The sequence below is a fragment of the Alosa sapidissima genome, chromosome 14 (assembly GCF_018492685.1).
Source record: "Alosa sapidissima isolate fAloSap1 chromosome 14, fAloSap1.pri, whole genome shotgun sequence".
Taxonomy (NCBI): Eukaryota; Metazoa; Chordata; class Actinopteri; order Clupeiformes; family Clupeidae; genus Alosa; species Alosa sapidissima.
In genome coordinates, this window is record NC_055970.1 from 11533531 (window position 1) to 11555314 (window position 21784).

The following is a 21784-nucleotide window of genomic DNA, read 5'->3' on the forward strand; positions in this document are numbered from 1 at the left end:
AAAGGGTGCGGTGAGAGTCTGGATGTAGTAGCAGCCAGTTGAAGGACTCCTCAACAGACAGACACACGCACAGAGAGAGGCACCAGAATGCTCCCTGTGGCCTGCAGGGGTAGCTCCATGCAGGCCAAGGAGTGAGGAGGTATCGCAGGGGCCAGTGACACCACCATATATCTCAGGTGAAGTGGAAAGCCCCCTGCCCGCCTGCCTGCCTGGTTACTGCTGCCTGCGTGTTGTCAAAGTAGAACATGAATTTAGGGCAAGGGTTTTATTTTTGGAGTAGTTGCTCTCCCATGGGTAGGCAGGGTGAGGTCCTGTGTTGTCCCCTCTGACACTCCAGGCTGGGATTTGCAGGGAGCAGTCAGTTTCCCCCTAAAGCAGCACTCACACAGGTAAACCGAATAGAAAAAATGCAAGAATCATCTATATATTCAAAGCTGTGTTTCAGTGAAAGATAATTGGCAATGGAATGTATTGAGCCCATGGGTTTCTGGGGCTTTTGCCCCCAGGGACTGGTTTGGGCCCTAATATCAAGTGCTTTATCCTTTAGGGAACTTTTTTTGCATGTTGCATTGTATAGCATGCACTGCTTATGTTGGCTAAAGAATGCTATACGTAGTATCTTGCACTTGTACCTTGAAGAATGTTAAGAATTTTGTGAACGATATATGCTATCAAGTACTTTATTTCTACAGCAGTAATATGTAATTCATTATTGTCAATACAATGATATGAGTAATAGTGAGAACTTTGGGAGTCTTAGCACCCTACATTTAAAACCCTTAAACCAGTGTAATCTCTCTCCAACAGACGGATCAAGGGTCGTCGTCATCCATCATCAAGCCCTGGTAAGTCATATGAGAACGTGATCTTTTTCCATCCCTTATTGGATGGCCTCATACATAAATCAATGCACCAAAGAGATTAGTCAACTTATACTTTCAAATTCTGTACTTTGTACGATCAATTTCTTCGCAAAGGAATTGTGCAAGTTGTTGTTTGTGGCCACTATTATTATACTGCCCCCTTTCAAGCATGTATGGTAGTGGTGCCCCATATATCCAGTGCCTTAAATGGATGACCTCTACTCATGTGTCCGTCTGGGTCTTGTGTCTGGTTGTGTGTTAAACTCATTTTCAAATGTAATCCTTCCGTGGAGGCTTTGGAAGACACTGGCTGAACACCTCACATTTCAAATCATCAACACACTCATGATACAGTACAGTATATGTAATGGTTGATGTTTTATCATTTGTGGTCAGAAACATCTGCTGTTGTAGTTAATGCCAAATGCAGAATGAGTCCTGCAACCTGACATTATGCCAGCACTCTCTGGTGAGGCCTACAAAGTTGAGCTGCTCCTCAACTTTGAGTACTTACCAAGCCCACTAACTGATCAAACACAAGTATTTTGGAGTTCTTTAAGTGTTTCAAGTGAACCTTGAAATCTATACTGGTAAGATTAATACTATTCTTAGGTAATTTTACTAGTGCTAGTTACTTATGCTGCTCTCTAAGGATCAAGTTAAAATTAGGTCAGAAATGACAGGGTCCTTATTGCCCTGTCATGTTTTATGCCTAGTGCTTGGGTGAAAAAGGGGACTGACTGAAAGTATACATATTATACATATGCAATTGTTCATCCACACTTGTAACTTTCACAGGAAAGAAAAACAATAAGCAAATTGTATTAAACATCATTTATGTGCTATTTTCATCATTGATCCCAATCCACAACTTTTTTCCAGCATCTTCTAGCTTTATATGAAAACGAAAAAAGGGAAATAGGAAATTAATGTCTGTAATACAATGATCAACAAGTAGGGTCAATTATGTTTAGCAATGCCAGCCTGTGTAAACTTAATAATAGGACTACATATTTATTTAGCCAAGTAAAAACCCTCTATAAATACACAAGGTTAATTTCACTTGGCTTTCATGATGATGACTTATTTCTTAGCTCTAGCATACTTTCTCCACTCTGTTATTTAAAACCACTTCACTACAATGTTTTGTATATCTTGAAGGTGGTTTTGAATGTTTGACACATTAAAAATGCTTAGGCAGTCAAAGCAAGTCTTTATCATTGTGACAGAACCTCAGTCTATGTTCCTGAAAGCCACATGCAGTGCAAAATGAATAGAAAATAAACGCAGCTAGCAGTCGATTCACATTAATAAAACATTGCAGGCATTCAGACAGACAAGTACGTACTGAAGAACAATCCATGCTTATTCCCAGTTTATTGCTCCTGATTCTGTTTCTATACCTATTTCTGAAGAAACTGCGGGACTTAAAACAACAACAGTCTCTTCAGTGTTTTAATAACATATGGAATTACTGAAATTGGAACTGGGTCAATAACAAAAAAAATGATAACACGGTAATCATAAATACAAAACAAATATATTGACAACAAAGCAAAACATATTTAAAGGATAGAATAGATTGGCATTATCATAGGGTACATAGGAAATACTGAAATGATAAGGAATGACCATGGAAAATATTACATGTTGAAAAAGGGGGATCTAATGTCTAATATCCTAGGTGAATGTGAGAGAATTGTCACAATGTCTTTGAATGCTCTGAATCTGCTTCTCAGCTGGTCTTTCATAAGTCTTCACCTGAAAAATTGACAGAAGATTGAATTAGTTTAATTTACAAAGGAGGACTGAAGCATAGTTGCAGCATCAAAACCATTTGTATGTCATAATTTCTTTTAAAGTCTCTTAACTCTTAAGTAACATTTTCCTTTATATTCCTTTTTATTTTCCAGGGGGTTGAAATGGTGATGGCGGTCAGTTTTAGCAATGGACCCCTTCCTGACCTGGAGCCCTCCCAGTACCCTCCCCCACTGCTTCCCAAGCCAGGCAAGGATAACGCCCGCCTGCAGAAACTCATCAAGAAGTCAGCCAAGAAGAAGTCTTCCTCCTGTTCCCAAACACCCATCCCTTTCCGCTCGAATCTCTCTCCAGTTAATGAGATCAGTGACTTAGAATTTAGTGACACCTCAACACCACCAAGAACACCAGATGTCCCGCTCTATGGCAGTTCCCTCAACCTGAACTGCTACTCAGCCAGACCCTTCTACCAGCAGTCACCCACACCCTTGTCATACCGACGTAACTCTCCTTTTCATGGATCTGAGGCTGCATCTACGCAGTCATTGTCAAATTTGGCTCCTGTGCCTGAGTGTCACATCGCACCCCTGTATGCATGTTCCTCATTTCTGTTTGATGATGCCACCCCCATCACTGAGCTGTCAATCACAGAACCCACAGCCAAAGCACCTGAGCCAGCCGCTGGTCAAACAATCACACCAGGCCCGTATGGACCGAGACCGGCTGGGGTCTGTCCAGCACCACCAACCTTACAACAGCAATCCCAAGCACCTGTGCCAAGTTCTTTGACTGCAACAGTTCCAACCCAAGCCTACACAGCCCCCCCTCAACCTCAACCTCAACTCCAAGGCCCCATCTCAAGTGCCTTACCCCAGCCCTTCACAAAAGGCCCCTATGGCTCCACTGAGGCTACCCCTTTTCCAAAAGCAGCGCCCGGACAACAGAGTTCTGGTTCTTTACAAAGACATTTGTCAACTTCAACTCTAACACTTGGATCTAGTCTACCCCAAGTGCCACCACCTGTTTCTAGTACTTTCAATCAGACGTCCATACCAGGATCCTATGGGCACAAAACGTCAATCCCACTATCCAATCAACCACCAGGACAACAGCTAGCTCCAATGGCCCCCTCAGCCCCTCAACCAATACAAACATTTGGAAGTGCTCAACCTCCTAGTATCGCAAACCAACTCTCAGCAGGCCCTTATGGACCCACTGCGGCTGCTCAATTTCCTAGTTTACCAAACCAACAATCGCAATGCCCATATCGACCCACTGTGACTACTCAAGCTTCTAGTTTCCCAAACCAATCAACACAAGGCCCGTATGGACCCACTGTGACTACTCAAGCTTCTAGTTTCCCAAACCAATCAACACAAGGCCCATATGGACCCACTGTGGCTACTCAAGCTTCTAGTTTCCCAAACCAATCAACACAAGGCCCATATGGACCCACTGTGGTTATGCCTCCACCAAGACCATCTCAAGAACAAATGCTCCCTGTACCGTTTCAAAGCTCTCCAGGACCTCTTGCTCCTCCACAACTTCCTGTCTTTGCCCAGACCCCAAGTCAACCTCATGTGCCAGTCCTGGCGTCAGTATCAGTCACAAACCATAAGCCAGAGCCTGAAATGTATTCACAGGGCTCTGCCCCTCACATGGTTTCTGGAGAGTTATCTGCCATGAAAAAACACTTGAAAGTATATACATCTAAAGCCACATTTTATGAGTTATCTAAGCCTCCATCTCTTCAAGACATAACTGGACTTAACACATCTTACAATGGAGCATCTCTTTCAACCATACACAGGGAGAAAACACCTACCTCTGAGGTGAAGAAGAGTGTGACTTCTTCCTATGATCCTACAGGAAGAAAAACCCCATCAGGGCGACCAAAGACTCCTGCTTTTCAGGTCTCTAGGGCTAAAACTCCAGTTTTAGAAATATCTAAAGCCAACCCACTGCTCTTTGCTGCACCTCCAACCTTTTCCTCCACAAGGGATGTCCACCATGCAGTTAAAAAAGAGGTTCAGGGACCCACATCGTCTATCATCACCAGAAGCGAAATATCTGCTATACCCCCTAATCCTCTAAATCCTTCTGTGCCACAGGAAATAAACAAAGCTCAAATTCAAAATGGCATTGACTTAAACGAGCCTCAAAAAGAAGTTAGTCTAGCAGCTAAAGTTATCGCTGAGGCCCAGTCAATACCTAAGTTACCATCGGACGTTTCTTTATTGAGAACAAAACCGACAGAGGCCTCTCAGCTAAATGCTACAGCAAGTGTGGAGCCTGTGCCTACTATGGCCCCACAGGAGTATCAGATTTCCAGGGCTCAGACATATGAGGCAGTTGCACCAGCGACACCCTCAAATGAATTTACCATACCAAGATCTGTGAGCCAGGGCCTTCCAGTCCCTGCACCTCCCCCTCAGAGCTATCAAAACCCCATCACACCCTATCAGACCCCGATCACCCCAGTACACTGGTCACCAAGACCTCCATCACGATTACTTGGAAATCAAAGACTGAATGCATCGACAAGTGAGCTCCACAAACCTAGGGTGAAATCAACCTATTACGGACTGACTCCTGTTGAATATGCTGCTTACGGGGGAATCAAGACTTATTATGGTCCCTCTGCAAATAAGACACAGTCAGGTGATGCACCCAAAAGTTGTCTAGATGATTTGTCATCTTCAAGAACAGTCAATTCAGCAACACATGATATAAATTCCTCAAATGCTATGAATAAACCTGAGGAAAACTCACAGCAACTTGAAGGAACTACAAAACTGCAAAGTGAGGCACAGAGTGGAACTAAGCTGAGCACCTCCATGATCCATCTGTCTACATCTCAGAACTCTTCAGAAGTGACTACATCATCTGACAACACTGTGAATCAGTTACAAACACCAGTATCTGATGAGAAAATCCCTGATACATCTGTATTAGCTAGACAGGCTCAGGAAACACCAACAGAAGGTGTGTCAAGACTAAATGCACCGGTATCATCCCAACAAAAAGATATGGTGCAAAGTTCAGGCAGACAGGCAGTTCTGGCGAGCTTAAAGGAGCCCATTGAACAAATAACTGAATCAGTTATGGCAAATGGGTGTACTGTGAGAGAAGATTTGAAGTCATCTTCGGTGAAAGACAAAAGAACACTGACGACTTCGGTCCTAACCCATGGACAAAGTATGCCTATTTACCCTTTGCTCAAAACAAACATTAACAATGAAAGTTCACATGCTGCAGAAATGCCAGTGAAACAAATGGCACAACAAATGCCTCAATCAACTTTGTGCATTCAAGAATCCACATCTAAACAGCAAGTTATAGTCAGCAAACTGTCATCAAATTCAACTTCACAACCTCTTCTAAATAATTCTACTTTGTCAAAAGTCCAGTCAGATATATCCACAGAGACCAAGAAATTGACAAAGACCACTGATACAAACTCTCATAGCATTCTTGCTACCTCAAATGCAGCTACTACAAAGTCAAGTGTAGAGACCACAGTCTCTAAAACTATTACAGGCACATCTACAATAGAAACAAATACTAAAACCACTTCAAAAACGATCAATTCAGAACCATCCAAAACACTCCCTGGAGTCATGCCTTCTGCCATCAATTTGGCAACAGATTTAAATTCTTTGGTTATCCCTACTAGTGATAGTCAGTTATCAAAAAAGCTTGCTGACAGCATTAACTCCCCAGATGTATCAAAATATGTTAATCCATTCAGAAGTACCAGTGCAGTTCCCTTACATCCACCTACAAAACCAGATAACAAAGAGACTGGACTTCCTAGCATGGTCAAAACAGGAACTGAAACTCCAGCTTCAGACACTAAAGCTGACACTTTAACAAAATCAGTTATCTACTCCAGAGCACTAACAAATCCTTTTAATGATCTCACCACAGCTGTCAAACAATCAGCTAACTCTACAACAAACATAGGAACAACTCCAACAATGGCCAGGAGAACTTTATCAACCCCAACCATGGAAAGGAGGCCCACTTCAACTCCAACTGTGGACAACAGAACCACTTCAAATCCAACCATAGACAGGAGAACCACTTCAACTCCAATCATGGACAGGAGAGTCTCATCAACTCCAACCATGGACAGGAAAATCTTATCAACTCCAACCATGGATAGAAAAAACACTTCAAATCCAACTATGGACAGGAGAACCACTTCAACTCCAATTGTGGACAGGAGAACATCTTCAACTCCAACTATGGAGAGGAGAACCTCTTCAACTCCAACCATGGACAGAAGAATCTTATCAACTCCAACCATGGACAGAAGAACTTTATTAACTCCTATCATGGACAGGAGAACCTCATCAACTCCAACTATGGACAGAAGAACCCCTTTAACTTCAATCATGGACAGGAAAACATCTACAACTCCAACCATGGTCAGGAGAAATGTAACTACTCCAACTTTGTCAACAACTCCAACTATGGACAGAAAATCTTACACAACACTGTCTACAGAAAATAAGCTTTATGCAAAATCAACCATGGATATCAGGCAGTCCATCAAATCTGACAGTGAGATTAGGTCCTCTGACATGCTTTTTGCAGACAATGGATTATCTGCAAAGTCCACCATGGACATTAGGGCCTCTGTGATGACTGCTGACACTAAACAAATGATGAACACAAGACAATATCTTTCACCTAGATTAGAGAACAAATCCATACTTGCGACTGGCTCTTCCACAAATTCTTCTGGAGATGGTAATGTCAGCCATTCATTAGAAAACAAACCAAATCAGAGTACAGATGAAAATGCTACTTCCACCAGTATGTCTGATGTTAAAGTCACAGACATAGTTGAAAAAAACTTCGATCTATCAACCAAGTTTTCTTTGAAGCTTACAAAAGACAACAAGCCCTTCGTACAAACAAGTACAGGCCTTATGCCACCCCACAAGATCAAAAATGATACAACAATCACTTCATCTGACTCAAAGTCTACAATGGACTCAAAGGTACCGACTGAAGTGAGTTCTGATTCTAAACACCCAACCTCAATAACCATAGAACAGACGCAAGTATCTGTCATAACACCACAATCACATGCCCCCATTAAAACAATGCAAACAGAGGCTCCAAATTCAAGGAAGACATCTCTTCCAGCCATAGATAGGCAAACACCTACAATCACAACAGCCCAATCCCAACCGCCACTCCCAAAAAATCAAACCAAATCTCCAGTGACAATACAGCCACAAGTTTTAACCACAGTCACCACCACAAAACCACCAGGCTCAACAGTGGAAACACAAGCTACAGTCACAACAAATACACAACCTCAATCCCTTCCTCAAGCACAATCTGAAGTTACCGCCACAGCACCACAACCACAAAACCTATTCACAACAACACAAACAGAAGCCTCATCCACAGAGAAAACACGACCTCCAGTTTCAATATCTCTGACACAACCTATAGTGGAAGTGGCACAAACAGTGCCACCAGCTGATTGTGGTGATACCACCGAGGACAAGGTCTCAACTGCAACAACAAACCATAAACAGTCTGCCTCCTCAACTACACCTTCAGCAACACAGAAGAAGGTGGATGAGGTATCGAATGCTGCCCCAAAGGCAGACACTAAGGCCAAAGCATCACTGAAACCCAAAGGACTAAAGGCCAAGCTGAGCGGCTGGGGTAGACTAAAGAAGCACATGGTGGTTGAACCTGAGGAGCCCAAGTTTCCTGAACAGGATCCAGAGATCAAGGAGGCAGAGGATGACAGAAAGAAGGAGGGTGAGGGCAAAGATGGAAATACTGCTGGTGCCAAAGATAAACCCACAGGACAGGAGATTGTTAAGAAGGAGGCACCCCCCAGGGCTATGAAGATGTGGGATGCAGTTCTCTTTCAAATGTTCTCCACCAAAGACAAAATCTTGAAGCATGTGAATGCCAATAAAAGTGAGGAAGATAAAAACCCCTTAAAAGAAAGCCAGGTTGACATCCCTTCGTTTGTGTATCATTTGCCTGTCCTTCTTTATAGTCCACGTTTTGATGCTAGGAAGCTAAGGGAGGCTGCTGAAAAACCACTGAACAAAATTGCTACGATGTTTGAGAGAGGTCTAATACAACGCAAAACTCAAGAAGAGGAACCCAAGGACTTTAACAGAACAGCGAGAGGATTCGGTATGTCAAAGTCCAAAACAACTGATGTCTGAGAGCAGAGATTTTTCAGATGTTTATTTTTAAACCTTCTAAATGTATCCAACTCAGATCAGTTTACCAAGAAGAGAAAAGACAAGCTATCATTTCAAGAAGGATTTGCTAGCAGGCGTTTACAAACTTTTAGCTTTAGCTACACTGTACACATGGTACATGCTTGAGAATGTCCAGTTTTTTTTTACTAATTGCTTTTAACCTGAGCATGGGTGTGGCAGAGTATCTACCGTACTGGGCCCGGCACTGCGGGTGTTTCTGTGTGAAAATAGAGCTTGTACATTCCTGGATTGACAGTGTGGAAGGACAGTATAAGACGGACAAGCACAGCTGTGTGAGGCAGTGACTTCATAAGTACAGGGGGAGGGAGGCTGGAGGCCAGGCCTGGGGTGCTATATTTAAGGTATGTATATTGAGTATAACAGTAAAATCTGTTGGTTTTTCATGTTTCCGGAGGTGCACAATAAATTAATAAATGATTGCAAATTGGACAAACTTTAAAATGTACAGTAGTTGATCATGTTGTCTCGGGAAATATGTTTTGACGAGGGACTTGGTGGAAATGTTTTAGATTTGGAATGGAGTTGGGTCATAGAATGTGACAGAGGGTTTATTGGATAACTAGCCAATGTAGTTTGACATGAGCAAGTAAAGTGGATCAGGGTCCTCTAAGTATCCTGTGCATAGATGGCATGTTGTTATTAGAAGATGAGAGAAAATCCTTGGATGCTCTGAGGGTACGGAATGGCTTAAGTGTATTTAGGGGATGCCTTAATGCAGGTGCCTTCTGTGGGAAACCTTTCTATGGCTTTGAAGACACTGTCTTACAATGTTGTCCATGTCATTAATAGCAGTACAGTATATTTTTGTTCGAGGGGAGGGTAATTTTGGATGTTCTACGTTTTATCTATGGTTGTTTTTACTTGCATGTTCAATATTTTAAGAATAGTAAAGAATAAAGTGCAAACGTTTTGTATTTCAATGAGTATATTTGCTTTTTGATGGATTGATTAAAGTAATTTCACATACTTGTTTCAACCATTCTAAACGTCTTAATTTTGTGTTTTGACATGTTTGTACAGTGTTTCATATATACTACTTTGAATTTACACTAATTAAAATCTAGAGACCCAGACTACGCATGCAAGGCTTGTTTCAATAGTCTCTACAAATACTTATTTACCACCATAAAGTATGGCTCCATCACAGGTATGGTTTTGTAGTTGTGTACAGATTTGGCTTATGTGTGTTGTTAGCAGAAAATGTTTCTGAAAAGTCCTGTCGGTTTAGATTTTTAAATATTCATAACCTTTGTACTTTGGCTAATGTATTCAGTGTACAAGGTAAATGCTGATAGTCTGTCCCACACCAATTGTTCCACAAACATTTGTTCATAATTTATAACCATACATTAAAGTTAAAGTTAACCCTAATTTAAGTGGGTCTTTGAATGGCAGGCGTGACCTGCACTAGGTAGAATCCTGGTCAGGCATGTGAATAATCACAAAGACAGGACAGTACTACTTGTGTCAAGGCACACATAATCCTAGTTCCTGCTTCCTGACAGTCTTGCCCAGTGTGCTTAAATACTCTGCTCTCCACACCTGGCTACCCTCCCCTCACAAAGTCACAGGGGATTAGCAAACCTCTCTAATGCCCAACCCATCCACATGTACAGTATAGGGAACCAGACAAGACACTGGCATGCCCTTTTAATGGAAGAGATGTGCGTGGGGCTGTGACAGACCTCTCCTATTAAAGGTGATGATAAGTAGCCCATGGTGTGAGGATCAAAGTCAGCACAACATGACAACTGTCTGATTTATTCAAATTAGTTTCACATACAAAGTGGCTCGTCAAATGACAAAGTATGACAATGGCAAAAGATATTATCTTGGTCATGAAGCAGTAGATGCTTTTGTTGACACCTCAAATCCTGTTTTATTAATTTAAATTGATATAATATGTTCAAGAAAAACATGTATTGTAAAGATATGTAGTGTCATATGAGTTAATTTACTGTAAGATAGGTGTATCAAGAAATGTATTTAAAAACAAAACATGAGAAGGAACGTACCTGATTTCTCAAATGTGTATTCATCATCAACTGCAATCTTTTCATATTTTCCATGCCGGGTCTTGACAAATTTATACTTCTTGCCACAAGGAGTGCCCTGTAATGAAGTAAACAATTACACTTATGGTGAAAATGCTGTATATCTACATTGACTTTGCTGAATCATTATCTAGTCAAGATAATCATAACGTTAATAATTAATTCAGATGTTTTATTACTCAAATCTACACGTTATGCCAATTAATGCATCTAATATCCATTAAGAGAATCTCACAATAAGCATATTTCTGTCTTATTTTTGAAAAAAGTCAAGTGACTGAGATTACATAAAATTCTGATTTAAAGAGCAATTCAATACTTTTGCTCCGGGTCCAGAGTTTCCAGGTGAGTCTCCTAGATTTTCCCAGAGGTTCTTCTTGTTTAATACATCACCAGGCTTCACTTCCTGTTATAGAGGAAGGAACATCAATGTATTAAACCAAAACCTGACCTCTAAATGTGAACACCTTCTGAAGACATTTGAATAGAGCAGCCTAGTTAAGTGATTGATTGATGACATGACAACCCGTCTCATCCAAATAATGTTCATTGAAAATTTGAACAGTAGGGGGCAGAATTTCACAGATAACATCCACCGAGCAAACTGGATTATCTGTTGAGAGACTCCCTCAGCTGTGAACGTTCAACCAGAGCTGGTGCGCTCATTCAGTTTAATAGCAGCACTGTCTGACTTGGACTTTGTGTTCGGCCTTGTTCAGATCAATAAAAGCTATGGCAAAAGAGATGGCAGATGGAGAAAGTTTAAGATGGAGAAATACATGTAGTGGAAAAAGAAAGTTTCAGTTACCTTGGAGAAGGAAATGGTAAGTAGAACACCAGACAGGGGAGTTGAAATAAGAAGACTGAGGGAGTAGAAGAAGAGAAGAGGGGAGAGATAGATGCAGGAGAGCTAGCAAGTCTGAACAATTCAGAATGACCCAAGAGCTGTTTATGCAACATGTTTAACAAAACATGTATTATACATCCGTTATACCTGAGTTTTCAATGCCTGCTAAAGACACAAATTTAATTTACATGTTATCAAAGCGGAAATGTGCATTAATGTCAGATTACATGCAGTGAGTGTCTTGCTATAGACCAATGAAGTTCATTTACAGTTACCAAGTCTTAGTATTTATACCTAGCAACTACTTTCGAAGGAGAGGTCATCTTTAGCTAGTATTTATTAATGTTGGGTAATGTTTCAAGATCAAGGGTTTAGCATGCCTGCCAAGAGACATATAACGGCTGTCCAAGCTATTTTAGATTGTGTGTTTACCTTAGTGACATAAATGCTGTCATCTTCACATAAACTACTCACTCTTATGGTTACGGAGCCATACACATGAATGAAAAACTGTGGCAGATCTCAGTCACAGCAACTGCACTTTTTTTTGCTGTTAAGTATAACTCTCATAGATCATCTCACCGCTGCCTTCGAGGGCGAGGTCTTCACACTCCCGTCTGAGCTGCCCTGTGCCCATTTGGTGATAAGGTCAGCCACACCCACCTTCAACTCCTCTGCATCCTAAGGCACAGACATTGAACACGGTGTTATTTTAATTATATTACATTAGTAGATTTTAATGTAAATGGCTGTGCTGTAAATGTTCTTTTAATGTATTCAACATATATAGTATTCCATGACCATTTCTGTCCTCTCCACTAAATGTACAGGGCAGATAACAGAACATCTCTCTGTAACAGAACAAAACAGATATCTTATGTACATATGTCCATGGATTAGTAAACTACTGTACTTTGGATGGAGTGGTCTTTGAGGCATTCTGGTTCCAGGCATCTCCTGCTTCAAACAGGCTCTTCTTTGAGGCCACGGGCTCAGGGGGGCTGGGGATCTCCATCAAAGCTTGCTTGGCTGCTTTAGCTTCCTTTGAGGAAATCTGTAAGCACAAGTGGGGGTGTTATAAATTTTGGGGCCTGACAGGCTTTGTTTGAGAGGAAACATGTTTTGTATTCATGCCATTTTGCTGACTCTTGCGGTTGTTTGAAAACAGCACACACATTTCTTTGCGTTTGCCAAAGACGGCCAAGGGCATTGGAGATAGAATTACTTATTTTGGGCCATATGCTACACAGGCATGTCTAAGTGATTTCTTTTACAATTTTTCACAATTGGTACTGACACATGTTCAGTCAGAGACGGTTCATCTGGGTGTGGATCCCAAGAGCCATACGGCTAGACATTAGCTTAAAAAATTGTATGACTAACAATATTACTTTTGGCTGGACGCACAGTGTGTGCATAAGTCTGTCATTCTTGCAGGTGTATCTGACTTTGTTCCAAATGAGGATGCTGCTGGCACATGGTGAAAAACATGAGCAGGTGGTTACACTGGGCTGTGTTCAGTGTGTAAGACCTGGTTTTGCTCCAGGTAATGATGTTGGGACATGGTGAGGAACTTGTGAATGACTACTGGTTCTGAGTCAGTGGTGACATTTCTTCACATCACAGTGCTACAGAGGATAGTGACTCAATCAGTCCCGCACATCTGCTTTCCCATAACTGAGGGGGGTGGTAGGCAAACGGGGTATTTGTGTACCACCCCCACCCTGCAGTTAAATCTGCCAGCCCAGGAATGACGTGTTGTAACTCTGAGACGAGACAACACCTCAAAGGCTCAAAGGGCCTCCTAGTTCATTCTCACTGACAAGGGGAAACTCAAGATGATTTGTTAGATAGAGACGCAGATTACGTCAGTTCATGTATGAGAGCATGGCTTGGATTGAACATGTCAGAGCATGAACACTTCACATCAGTGTCTGGGAAACAGGTCCTGTGCAAGGTGAAAATTACGCGTTGAGAAATGCACTTTTTTTTTTAAGTTTGACTCATGCTGGTGTTAAGTATCTGACCCTCATGAACCGCCATAAGCAAATGGAGAACAGCTTACCTCAATGGCCTGATTGTACTGTTCCAGTCTGTCGTCAATCTTGGCAATTGGTACAGGAGGTTGAGCGCTCTTCAGGCTGTTGCTGTTTTTAAGAGGGGGGGAGGGAAATATTATTTGAAAATAACAGCTAAAGTATATTACATGTCATCCATTCATGACTTGGAGATGATAACTGTATTTAGTACTGTTTGCCAAACTAATGTCCAAGGACTGGATTTAACCTCCCAATGGTTTCACAATGGTGCTTTGTTTCATATCGAGGACTTTGAGCAATCATACAAACTAACGAGTCTGCCTTCTAACTCATTAAGTATGTGTATCATGCTTGCAGACAGAGGAGTACATCCATATTATATAGCTGATATCTGTGCCAGGCAAAAAAATAGTGCACTATAATTACAGAGCACAAGAAAGGAGGTGAAATGATGGGTTTGCATTTCTTTTCCTTTCCGGTATTCATTTTTATGTGCTCTTTGAATCCTCTCCAGCCGTCTTGGATGAGATCATGCTGCAGTGATTAGAAAAAGATTTGGGAATCTTAACCGAGGCTGTCCTAAGGAGAGACAGAGATGAATGAACAGTGAGGGAAGGTGTTTGGATAAGACCCGATGATGTCATGCTCTCTTTACTGGAGAGGGGTTAAGTGGCGCCCGGCAGCGGCAGGACCTGAGGCAGGATGTCTTCCGTCATGTTTACATCAGCGAAGTGAGATGCTTCCTCTCACCCGTCGCCGCTGGCATCTCAGCAAACAATGAAAGGATGCTCTGCACACCGATGGCAAAGTGGAGCCCCCCTCAGCCAGCTAAGTCGGCCCAATTGGATGTCAAACGTGTGACATACAGACAAGGATTCTCCTTTCCTTCATCTAAAACCTTGATCTTAACATATCTTAACTCTGTGACTGTGACTGTCTGATTCACTTTCAAGACATCTGCCAGGCAGCATCCTACTGCACATATCTCTGTGTGGCAGCAAGCTGTTTAGCACTGATAGTGAACAGGCTCAGACAGTGTGGAGCCTGACAATGGTTGTGAGTGCATATCTTACCAACCACCAAATGCAAACACCAGGGCAACATCTGGAGTGGATTAGCTGTGCCATAAATCATGTTGAACAAAAGTAACGCAATAAAAGGAAAAGTCGCACCCAATTGCCGGGCTCCTGTCAACTTTACTGTCACACAACACTATCCATTTAGCCAAATGTGGATACGGTCAAAGACACAACTAGCGCTTTTATCACCGGCAGAAAAAAAAGGTTTATGACCACATCCCTAGTTTCCACACCCGTGTCACCTAGTGTGTATACTTCCTATTCAAGAGGACAATTGGGTTATGTCAGTGAACTCACCTTTTCTTAAGCGAGCATTTCAAAGACTCTGTTCTCTCTGTAATCTGAGGAGAGAGAAAAGGATTGGATTCAATGTCAGATCACCACTTGGCATGTGCACAGTAACTGAGGGAAACTGGCAGGATGCCTTCATGCTGATCACACAGTTCAGGTGCTGTCATCTGTCAGATAGCTGTCATCATCAAGCTAACATAGTGCTTATCCCAGTCATTTCACCCTTCTCTGAGAGTACTCCTACAGTAAATAGTCTTTAAAGTGCTTAACATACTTTCAAGTGCTTCACACTGTTGTTGACCATATGTTTTTTTGAAAGACAACTTTTATTATTATGAAATAAACGACTATTCAAAAAAGTTACTGCAGAGACTGAAGGGACACAAAAGCACAACACATCCAGAGCAGCACACAAAGAGCTGGCAGATGCCTGTCACACCCACATTCAAACCACAGTTTTGGTTCTTTCCCACTGCACCTTGGGACCATGAGACCTGAACCAGTGGTTAGTGAGTGAGAAACTCACCGAGCATGTGCTTTCTGCAGTCACCCTCTCTTCATTCTCATTCTGAAATTACACAGGCAGAAGCACATTGGCAGCAAGAATGATTCAAGCATAAAAAAGGCAGACACCACACTTGCTGCAGACAGACACACATACTTTGCACAGGGACACACTGCACAATAGGATTTTTTTTTTTTTACAATTTTAGAAATGTTGTGGAGGAAAAAAACTGAACCCATGTCACAGAGAACGTTTAGCCAGTCTTGATTAGTCAGTGTGAGAGATAGATAGCATCTCTTTTTTGTCCGACTAATAGCTTTGTCAGACTGGTAGGTCTCTGAAAGGTTGCACACATGCAGTGTTAGATAGGACTACACCTATGTCCGGAGAGTGTAGATGTTTAGATATCATCTATAGTCAAGGCAAGAGCACAGCAAACACATGCAGTGATCAGTTGATCCAATTCTGTTATGTCCTAATGTTGCAAAGGAAACAGAGGATATGTCAACATGCAATGAAAGGGGAAGCGGCAACAAGTCAGGAGGACAAAACGGGTACGACAGATGAGCATGTGCAACACTGCTTCACACCAAATACTCAGGTCTGAAATCAATTACTTATTGTGATTATACAGCATTTCACAGATCAAACACCTAACCACCTCACCACCACATTTACATCATCACATCAAACTTACTGGATAGAACTGAATGAGAAGCTTCTGAATGTGATGCATGAAAAACAGAACATAAATGCCACCAGTAGTATGAGATATTGGGAAGCTTTTTAATAAGCATTCAGCATGTAGGCTACAGTATGAATAGACATCAGGCTACATGATAAGTGCTATCAGTCATGCCTGTAGCCTAGCCTACCTTAAAAGATGGGCTCCTCGGACTGAGGGGACTGAAGGGCTCCTCCTCGGCGCTGGAGGTGCTCAGGCGTTTCATCCTCCTCTCCGTGGCCTCCATCCTCCTCCGCTCGATCTCCTCTCGCATCCTCTGCCTCTCCTCCTGATGGACCAAATAAAGCATTCACATAAGAACTCATACGTTGTGTGATGAGATGCATTGCATTGCATTGAAGATGCAACTAAGCAGAAGCTAACTAACTAACTAGCGTGCTAATGTTAGCCACATTAGTGTAAGCCTTCTGGGTAGGCCTACTCAGATTAGTGTAGGCCTAGCTAGTTTGTAGGCTACGACAGTTGTGTTTATCTTTTTTAAATGGATTTGACTGTTTTAGGATGTTATACAAACTAGTTCCCTAAAAAACCTGCATTATGTAAGAGCTTATGTGTGAACTTGATATGCCTGATATGTCTGTGTGTTGTGCAAGGGCGGGCTGCGTTCATTTGACCTCCTCTCTGGCTTTGCGCAGCTGCTCTTCTTCTTCCCGCCGTCTTTCCTCCTCCTCGCGGGCGCGCCGGCGCTCCTCTCTCCTCATGTTGAGATCCTCGAGCTCCTGCTGGGCATCCATGCCCTTCTGCCTCAGCTCGTCTAATTCCTGCTGCTCCTTCTGCTGGTGGCTTAGTCGGATGCTCTGCAGTTTGGCCTCCCGCTCCTGGGCAGCCTCAAATGCCTCATCATCCTCTGCAAGACTCTCAGCCCTGTGGTGACAGCAAATTAAGTGAGAATAGTGAGCTGGTCATATAAAAACAACGAATATTACGTATTTAATAGGGTTTAAATATGAGTGTATTCACTGCGGATTTGCATGAGCTAGTTTTGTTCTATAGGTTGCACACCACATTACACAGTCATAGCAGAGACTTTCATAGTTCTAAAAGTCTTAAAATCATAAATCAGAAAGCAACAACACTTAGGCTAAAATTTCCATCTGGCTAGATTTCCAAAATGATATAATTGTGGCCAAGTGGTTTACCTGACTCTGTGGTAGCTGGAGGAGGAGGATGATCGTCTTCTATCTGTCATGACTGACTGTGTATAATTATGTGTTCCTGTTCAGTTTACACTAAGCTGAACAGGAACTGGAAGGATGTCAAATTTGAGGAAGTCAAGAAAGTTACACCAATTTGTGTGATTTCTCAATATGTGTTCAACTCATGTGTAACTTTCTGTGGAATGTTAGAATATTTGCATCTGTTTGTCTGAGCATGTAAAGCCTATACCTTCACTAGGAATTATGTTGAAAACAGGTAGGCTACATGTGGTCACCTATTTTGACTGCTAATATCTACTGTTCCTGACTGTAAAAGAAACTATTAGCTCAGTCCGGTGCTTTAGAATAATGTTCAACAGTGATGAAAGGCAACATGACTGAGCTAAAACCAGTGGAGATGACTTGACACAGGCTGAAATTACATGAAATTATGAAGCCCATTTTAGCCTATAATGGTCTCTTACCCTGGTATGATCTTGGATGTGGTCATGTGTGATGTCACATCCCCTCCGTCTGTCACTCCATTGCCGTTCATGTACCTCACATCGTGCTGCAGGACCAGCTTGGACGTGTATGAAATTATCAGCGGCTTTTTGTCTGCCTGCAAGAAGGAAATATGTGCTTATTTGAGAGTCGGTGGAACCTCAGTTCTGTAGGTCTTATTTGATACTTGATTGTTGCATTGTACCTTGGCCTTTGCTCCTGTTTTCCTGATGTCCTCCTCTCCCTCCCAGTCTCTGTGACCCGTGTCCTCCTGCTCCTTGTGTCTTCTCCAGCTCCAGCCCTCCTCCTCCTGTGGCCCTCCTCCTGCTCCGTTATGCAGTGGTCTGTGTGTGGTGGACTTCAGGATGGAAACGCTCGTGCTGGTGTGTCTGGTGGTGCCGTTCTGTCTGGGTGGCGCCGGTACCGTTCTGTCCTCCTCCGTCGAACTAGCGTGCTCCTCCATGCGCTTCTGCCGACGCTTCTCCAGCCTCTGGGTCCAGTCGCTGAAGCCCTCGTCCTCCTCCATGGCTGACTGGTGAGAGGGCTTGAGCTCTGCACTCTCAGAGCTACAGAGAAAATTAGACAAAATGGTCGGAATTCAATGCATAATTAACCTGTGTGTCCGAGGGTCTGGTTTTAAATACAAACTATTACCCAATTGGTTTACTTACAGCATTCTGTAACATTCCACCTCTATAGACCCTTTCAACAAGGTAAACAATGGTTGAACATTCTATTTGGGCCCCAATCTACTTCCTCTGCATTAAGATAACATATGGAATGTTAAAAAGGAAGTCTTGTGGGGCCAACTATGATGGTGATAATGGAACTCTCTTGAAAGGGTCCATACATTTCAGTATTGCCTAACTTATAATCCTCAGCCCCGTTTACATATGTGTAAGTATATATGCCATGTGTTTCCTATGATCTACAATAGGAAAGCATACACCAAACCTAGCTTTTCTCAGTCCACCAAAAAACATACAATTTGTTTAAAATCGCACAGGGTATCGCTATTGTGGATCACCAAAGCAACTTCAAGCAGGCACAAAGCACTGACGGATGAGCTGCAGACAGCATGGTGTTTAAACAGAGGGCCATAGACAAAGCCCTGCATGTGTGAAGGTCAGCCAGCAGCCATACTGTGATCAGACGTCTGTCCCACTGTGCCCAACAAAGCGACACCTGTGCCAGTCGGCACGGAGCACCACTGGGGCACTGTTTATTTAACCAGAGGGCTGTGCCACGCAGTCAAGAGCCGGGGCCAGCAACAGGTGTGCGCCAGGCACTGGGATACCATGGAAACAAGCTGAGCGAACATGGAAATACACACAAACCAAGAGGGGAAAATGTGTTTCCTGTTTGATGCCCATTTTATCCGAAAAGGGCTGCCGTTCGTTCAGCCAGCAGTTTGCAGAGGCTGTCCCCTGAGGACTCACACTGAAAACCCTTTGTGCTCTTCATTGTCAACTGTACTGTATCTTTGCTCCCATATAAAAAGTACTCTCCCCTCCCTCCCCCATATAAAACTCCAAATACTTTTGGAAGTGTAACAAAGGAAGAGCGTTCTGCAGCTGCAGTGGAGCCACAGATTTAGGCCAAACATCTTGCTTTCTTGCCACTCGGCCGCCAATGGATCATTAGCTGGTTATTACCTCAACAACAGAACGTTTTATTTTGGGCTTACAGCAAACACTTAGCAATAAGCCATTTGGGGGGGAAATCTGCCAACAAATGTTTCTCCGTCTCAGAGTTGTGCGTGTGACGCCACAACAAAACAAAATGTGAATTAAATCATATGATCATTATATTACAGATGAAGCAAAGTGCTTCTATTCTGAGCATACGTAGTGTTGTCTTTGGAGTGCTGATGAAAGCATGTTACATGCTTCATTAAGAATATTCCACTGAAGAAGCTAACTATGCACTCTCTCCATCTGGGAGATGTAGTCAGCACTGCTCACTGACACAGGCTGACTGAACACTCCATACAACTTGGCTGTATTTACCTTTGCGTCTGGCTAGAGAGAGAGCCCAGGTCAGTGTGGACACTCATCACTTGATGATTAAAAAGGGAAACTAAAGAATGAGCACAAAAACTGTTGAAATGAGCATTAAGTCATTTGGATCCATTACAGAGTGCCACCTAGAGAGCACATACTCTGCCATGTCCACAGAGATGCTTGGAGTGTTTGCTTTTTGACTTAGGAACAGAGGCAGCACAATGACTCAGTGTGGTTTCCCTTCTTGGTTTACCCAGAAAACAATCTTATCTTAGTGTGGGTCATCATTTAAATAATGACATTTTCAAACTTTACTTTATTAACAGTGACGTGATCGGTGGGCAGCTAGTGAAATGGCGCCAGCCACATTCATAGCGTTTGCTCATCAGGACATTGTGTTAAACAAGAAGAACTCAAAAAAGATGTGTGGTAAGTTGAGGGATTATGCAATTCAACCACAAATGTCAGGTTACCTCATTGTGGTATGGTGTTTCCTCTATCTCCATATCAATCTCTGACTTCACCAAATCATTTGGGATGAAGGTTGATGGGAAGATAGGAAGTAATCCTTGTTTCTTTGTAAGTTCATAATTATTGCATAGGGGCATTTCAGAGAAATGAAAACTAACAGGGTTAACAACAGCCTATACTTGTTGAGTTATCCTGCACCAAAAGCTCAACCACAAGCCATCAGTAACGAGATCAGTGAAGCATACAGCATCAGCCTTGGTCCAGTAAAACCCTTGATACTTACATGTCGTCCTCCAGTGTATATCCACCGCTGTGCTGGGTCTCCCCAGACCCTGCTGAGCCATTCTGGGCCCCAAACCTCTGCCTGGCCCTTCGTCTCCGCTCACGCTCGATCTCCTCTGCATCCTCAACACTCCTCTGGGCCGTTATCCTACAAAAGGGAAGGACAAACTTAGTTCATTATATCTGTCTCTTCTTGTTTTGTGATGGGTTAAAAACCTTTGGGATATCTTACAAGTAGTGACACATGCGGAAATCATGAGATGCTTAGTTATGGAGATGAGATGCTTAGTGCAACCATATGTATATCCCGTACAAACTTTACCTTGCAAAGTACCATGCAAGAGCTAAGTAGATGTTCACTGTAAATCATATGTGTCAGCACTGGGAATTGCAGGGGCTACAGCATAGTGTACCGTAGCTTCTGTGGTGTCATTGCATACAGTATGTGTCAAGCAGTCATGCATGTGGGGGGACAAGAAATACTGGTGATGTCAAAGTGCATCTACATGGCTGTCTTAAGACCTGGACATCAAGAGACTCCAGTGACATTCAAGGAGCTCTATATTTAGGGACTGGTGAGCATACTTGCGTCTGGGCCATGCTGAAGTATCATTTATGTGTCTCGGGGTACAGGAGTCCAACAACTTAATGTTCTGCTGACACAGGAGCTGTAAATCAACAATTTATCTTTCAGCAGCAGAAGAGGGGCCAAAACGAGGAGTTTTCATGGACCTAAGTCACGGTCGGTGAAGTGTGAAAGACGTCACCTCATCTTACCCAAACTGCACTCCTTGGGCATTTGTTGTGTTTCCACGATCAGTGCACCAGTGCACTAGTGCTGTCGTTTAGCTAAACTAGTGGGAGCCAGTCCAGTGGGCTTGATGAAATCATTTGTTTGAGCAACCATTACAGATAACAAACCCCCCCGATCG

The 21784-nt window shown here is 42.7% G+C and overlaps 2 protein-coding genes across 5 annotated transcripts in view; one reads left to right on the forward strand and one right to left on the reverse strand.

Annotated features, from left to right (window-relative positions):
- Window positions 1-9872, forward strand: LOC121681727 (mucin-17). The gene is made up of 3 exons (XM_042061645.1): window positions 1-389; window positions 808-845; window positions 2777-9872. The coding sequence occupies exon 3, from the start codon at window positions 2786-2788 to the stop codon at window positions 8834-8836; it is 6051 nt and encodes a 2016-aa protein (XP_041917579.1). The 5' UTR covers window positions 1-389; window positions 808-845; window positions 2777-2785; the 3' UTR covers window positions 8837-9872.
- LOC121681728 (caldesmon, smooth muscle-like) overlaps window positions 1683-21784 on the reverse strand; it is a 27101-nt gene continuing 6999 nt past the window's right edge. Inside the window, exons 2-16 of one of the 4 annotated variants that reach the window (XM_042061649.1) lie at window positions 21438-21520; window positions 20854-21000; window positions 18302-18662; window positions 18078-18214; window positions 17071-17320; window positions 16587-16724; window positions 16409-16432; window positions 15733-15774; window positions 15213-15256; window positions 13863-13944; window positions 12711-12851; window positions 12380-12478; window positions 11270-11356; window positions 10912-11008; window positions 1683-2624 (exon numbers count right to left, since the gene is read on the reverse strand). In XM_042061649.1, the coding sequence (XP_041917583.1) occupies window positions 2611-2624; window positions 10912-11008; window positions 11270-11356; window positions 12380-12478; window positions 12711-12851; window positions 13863-13944; window positions 15213-15256; window positions 15733-15774; window positions 16409-16432; window positions 16587-16724; window positions 17071-17320; window positions 18078-18214; window positions 18302-18622 (1476 nt within the window). In that variant the 5' untranslated portion in view covers window positions 18623-18662; window positions 20854-21000; window positions 21438-21520 and the 3' untranslated portion in view covers window positions 1683-2610. The remainder of the gene's footprint in view (window positions 2625-10911; window positions 11009-11269; window positions 11357-12379; window positions 12479-12710; window positions 12852-13862; window positions 13945-15212; window positions 15257-15732; window positions 15775-16408; window positions 16433-16586; window positions 16725-17070; window positions 17321-18077; window positions 18215-18301; window positions 18663-20853; window positions 21001-21437; window positions 21521-21784) is intronic. The other 3 variants (XM_042061646.1, XM_042061647.1, XM_042061648.1) reach the window with 3 other exon arrangements.

What these genes read in the sequence shown, in the direction of transcription:
- LOC121681727 (XM_042061645.1), top strand. Translation starts at nt 2,786, where the DNA reads ATGGTGATGGCGGTCAGTTTTAGCAATGGACCCCTTCCTGACCTGGAG.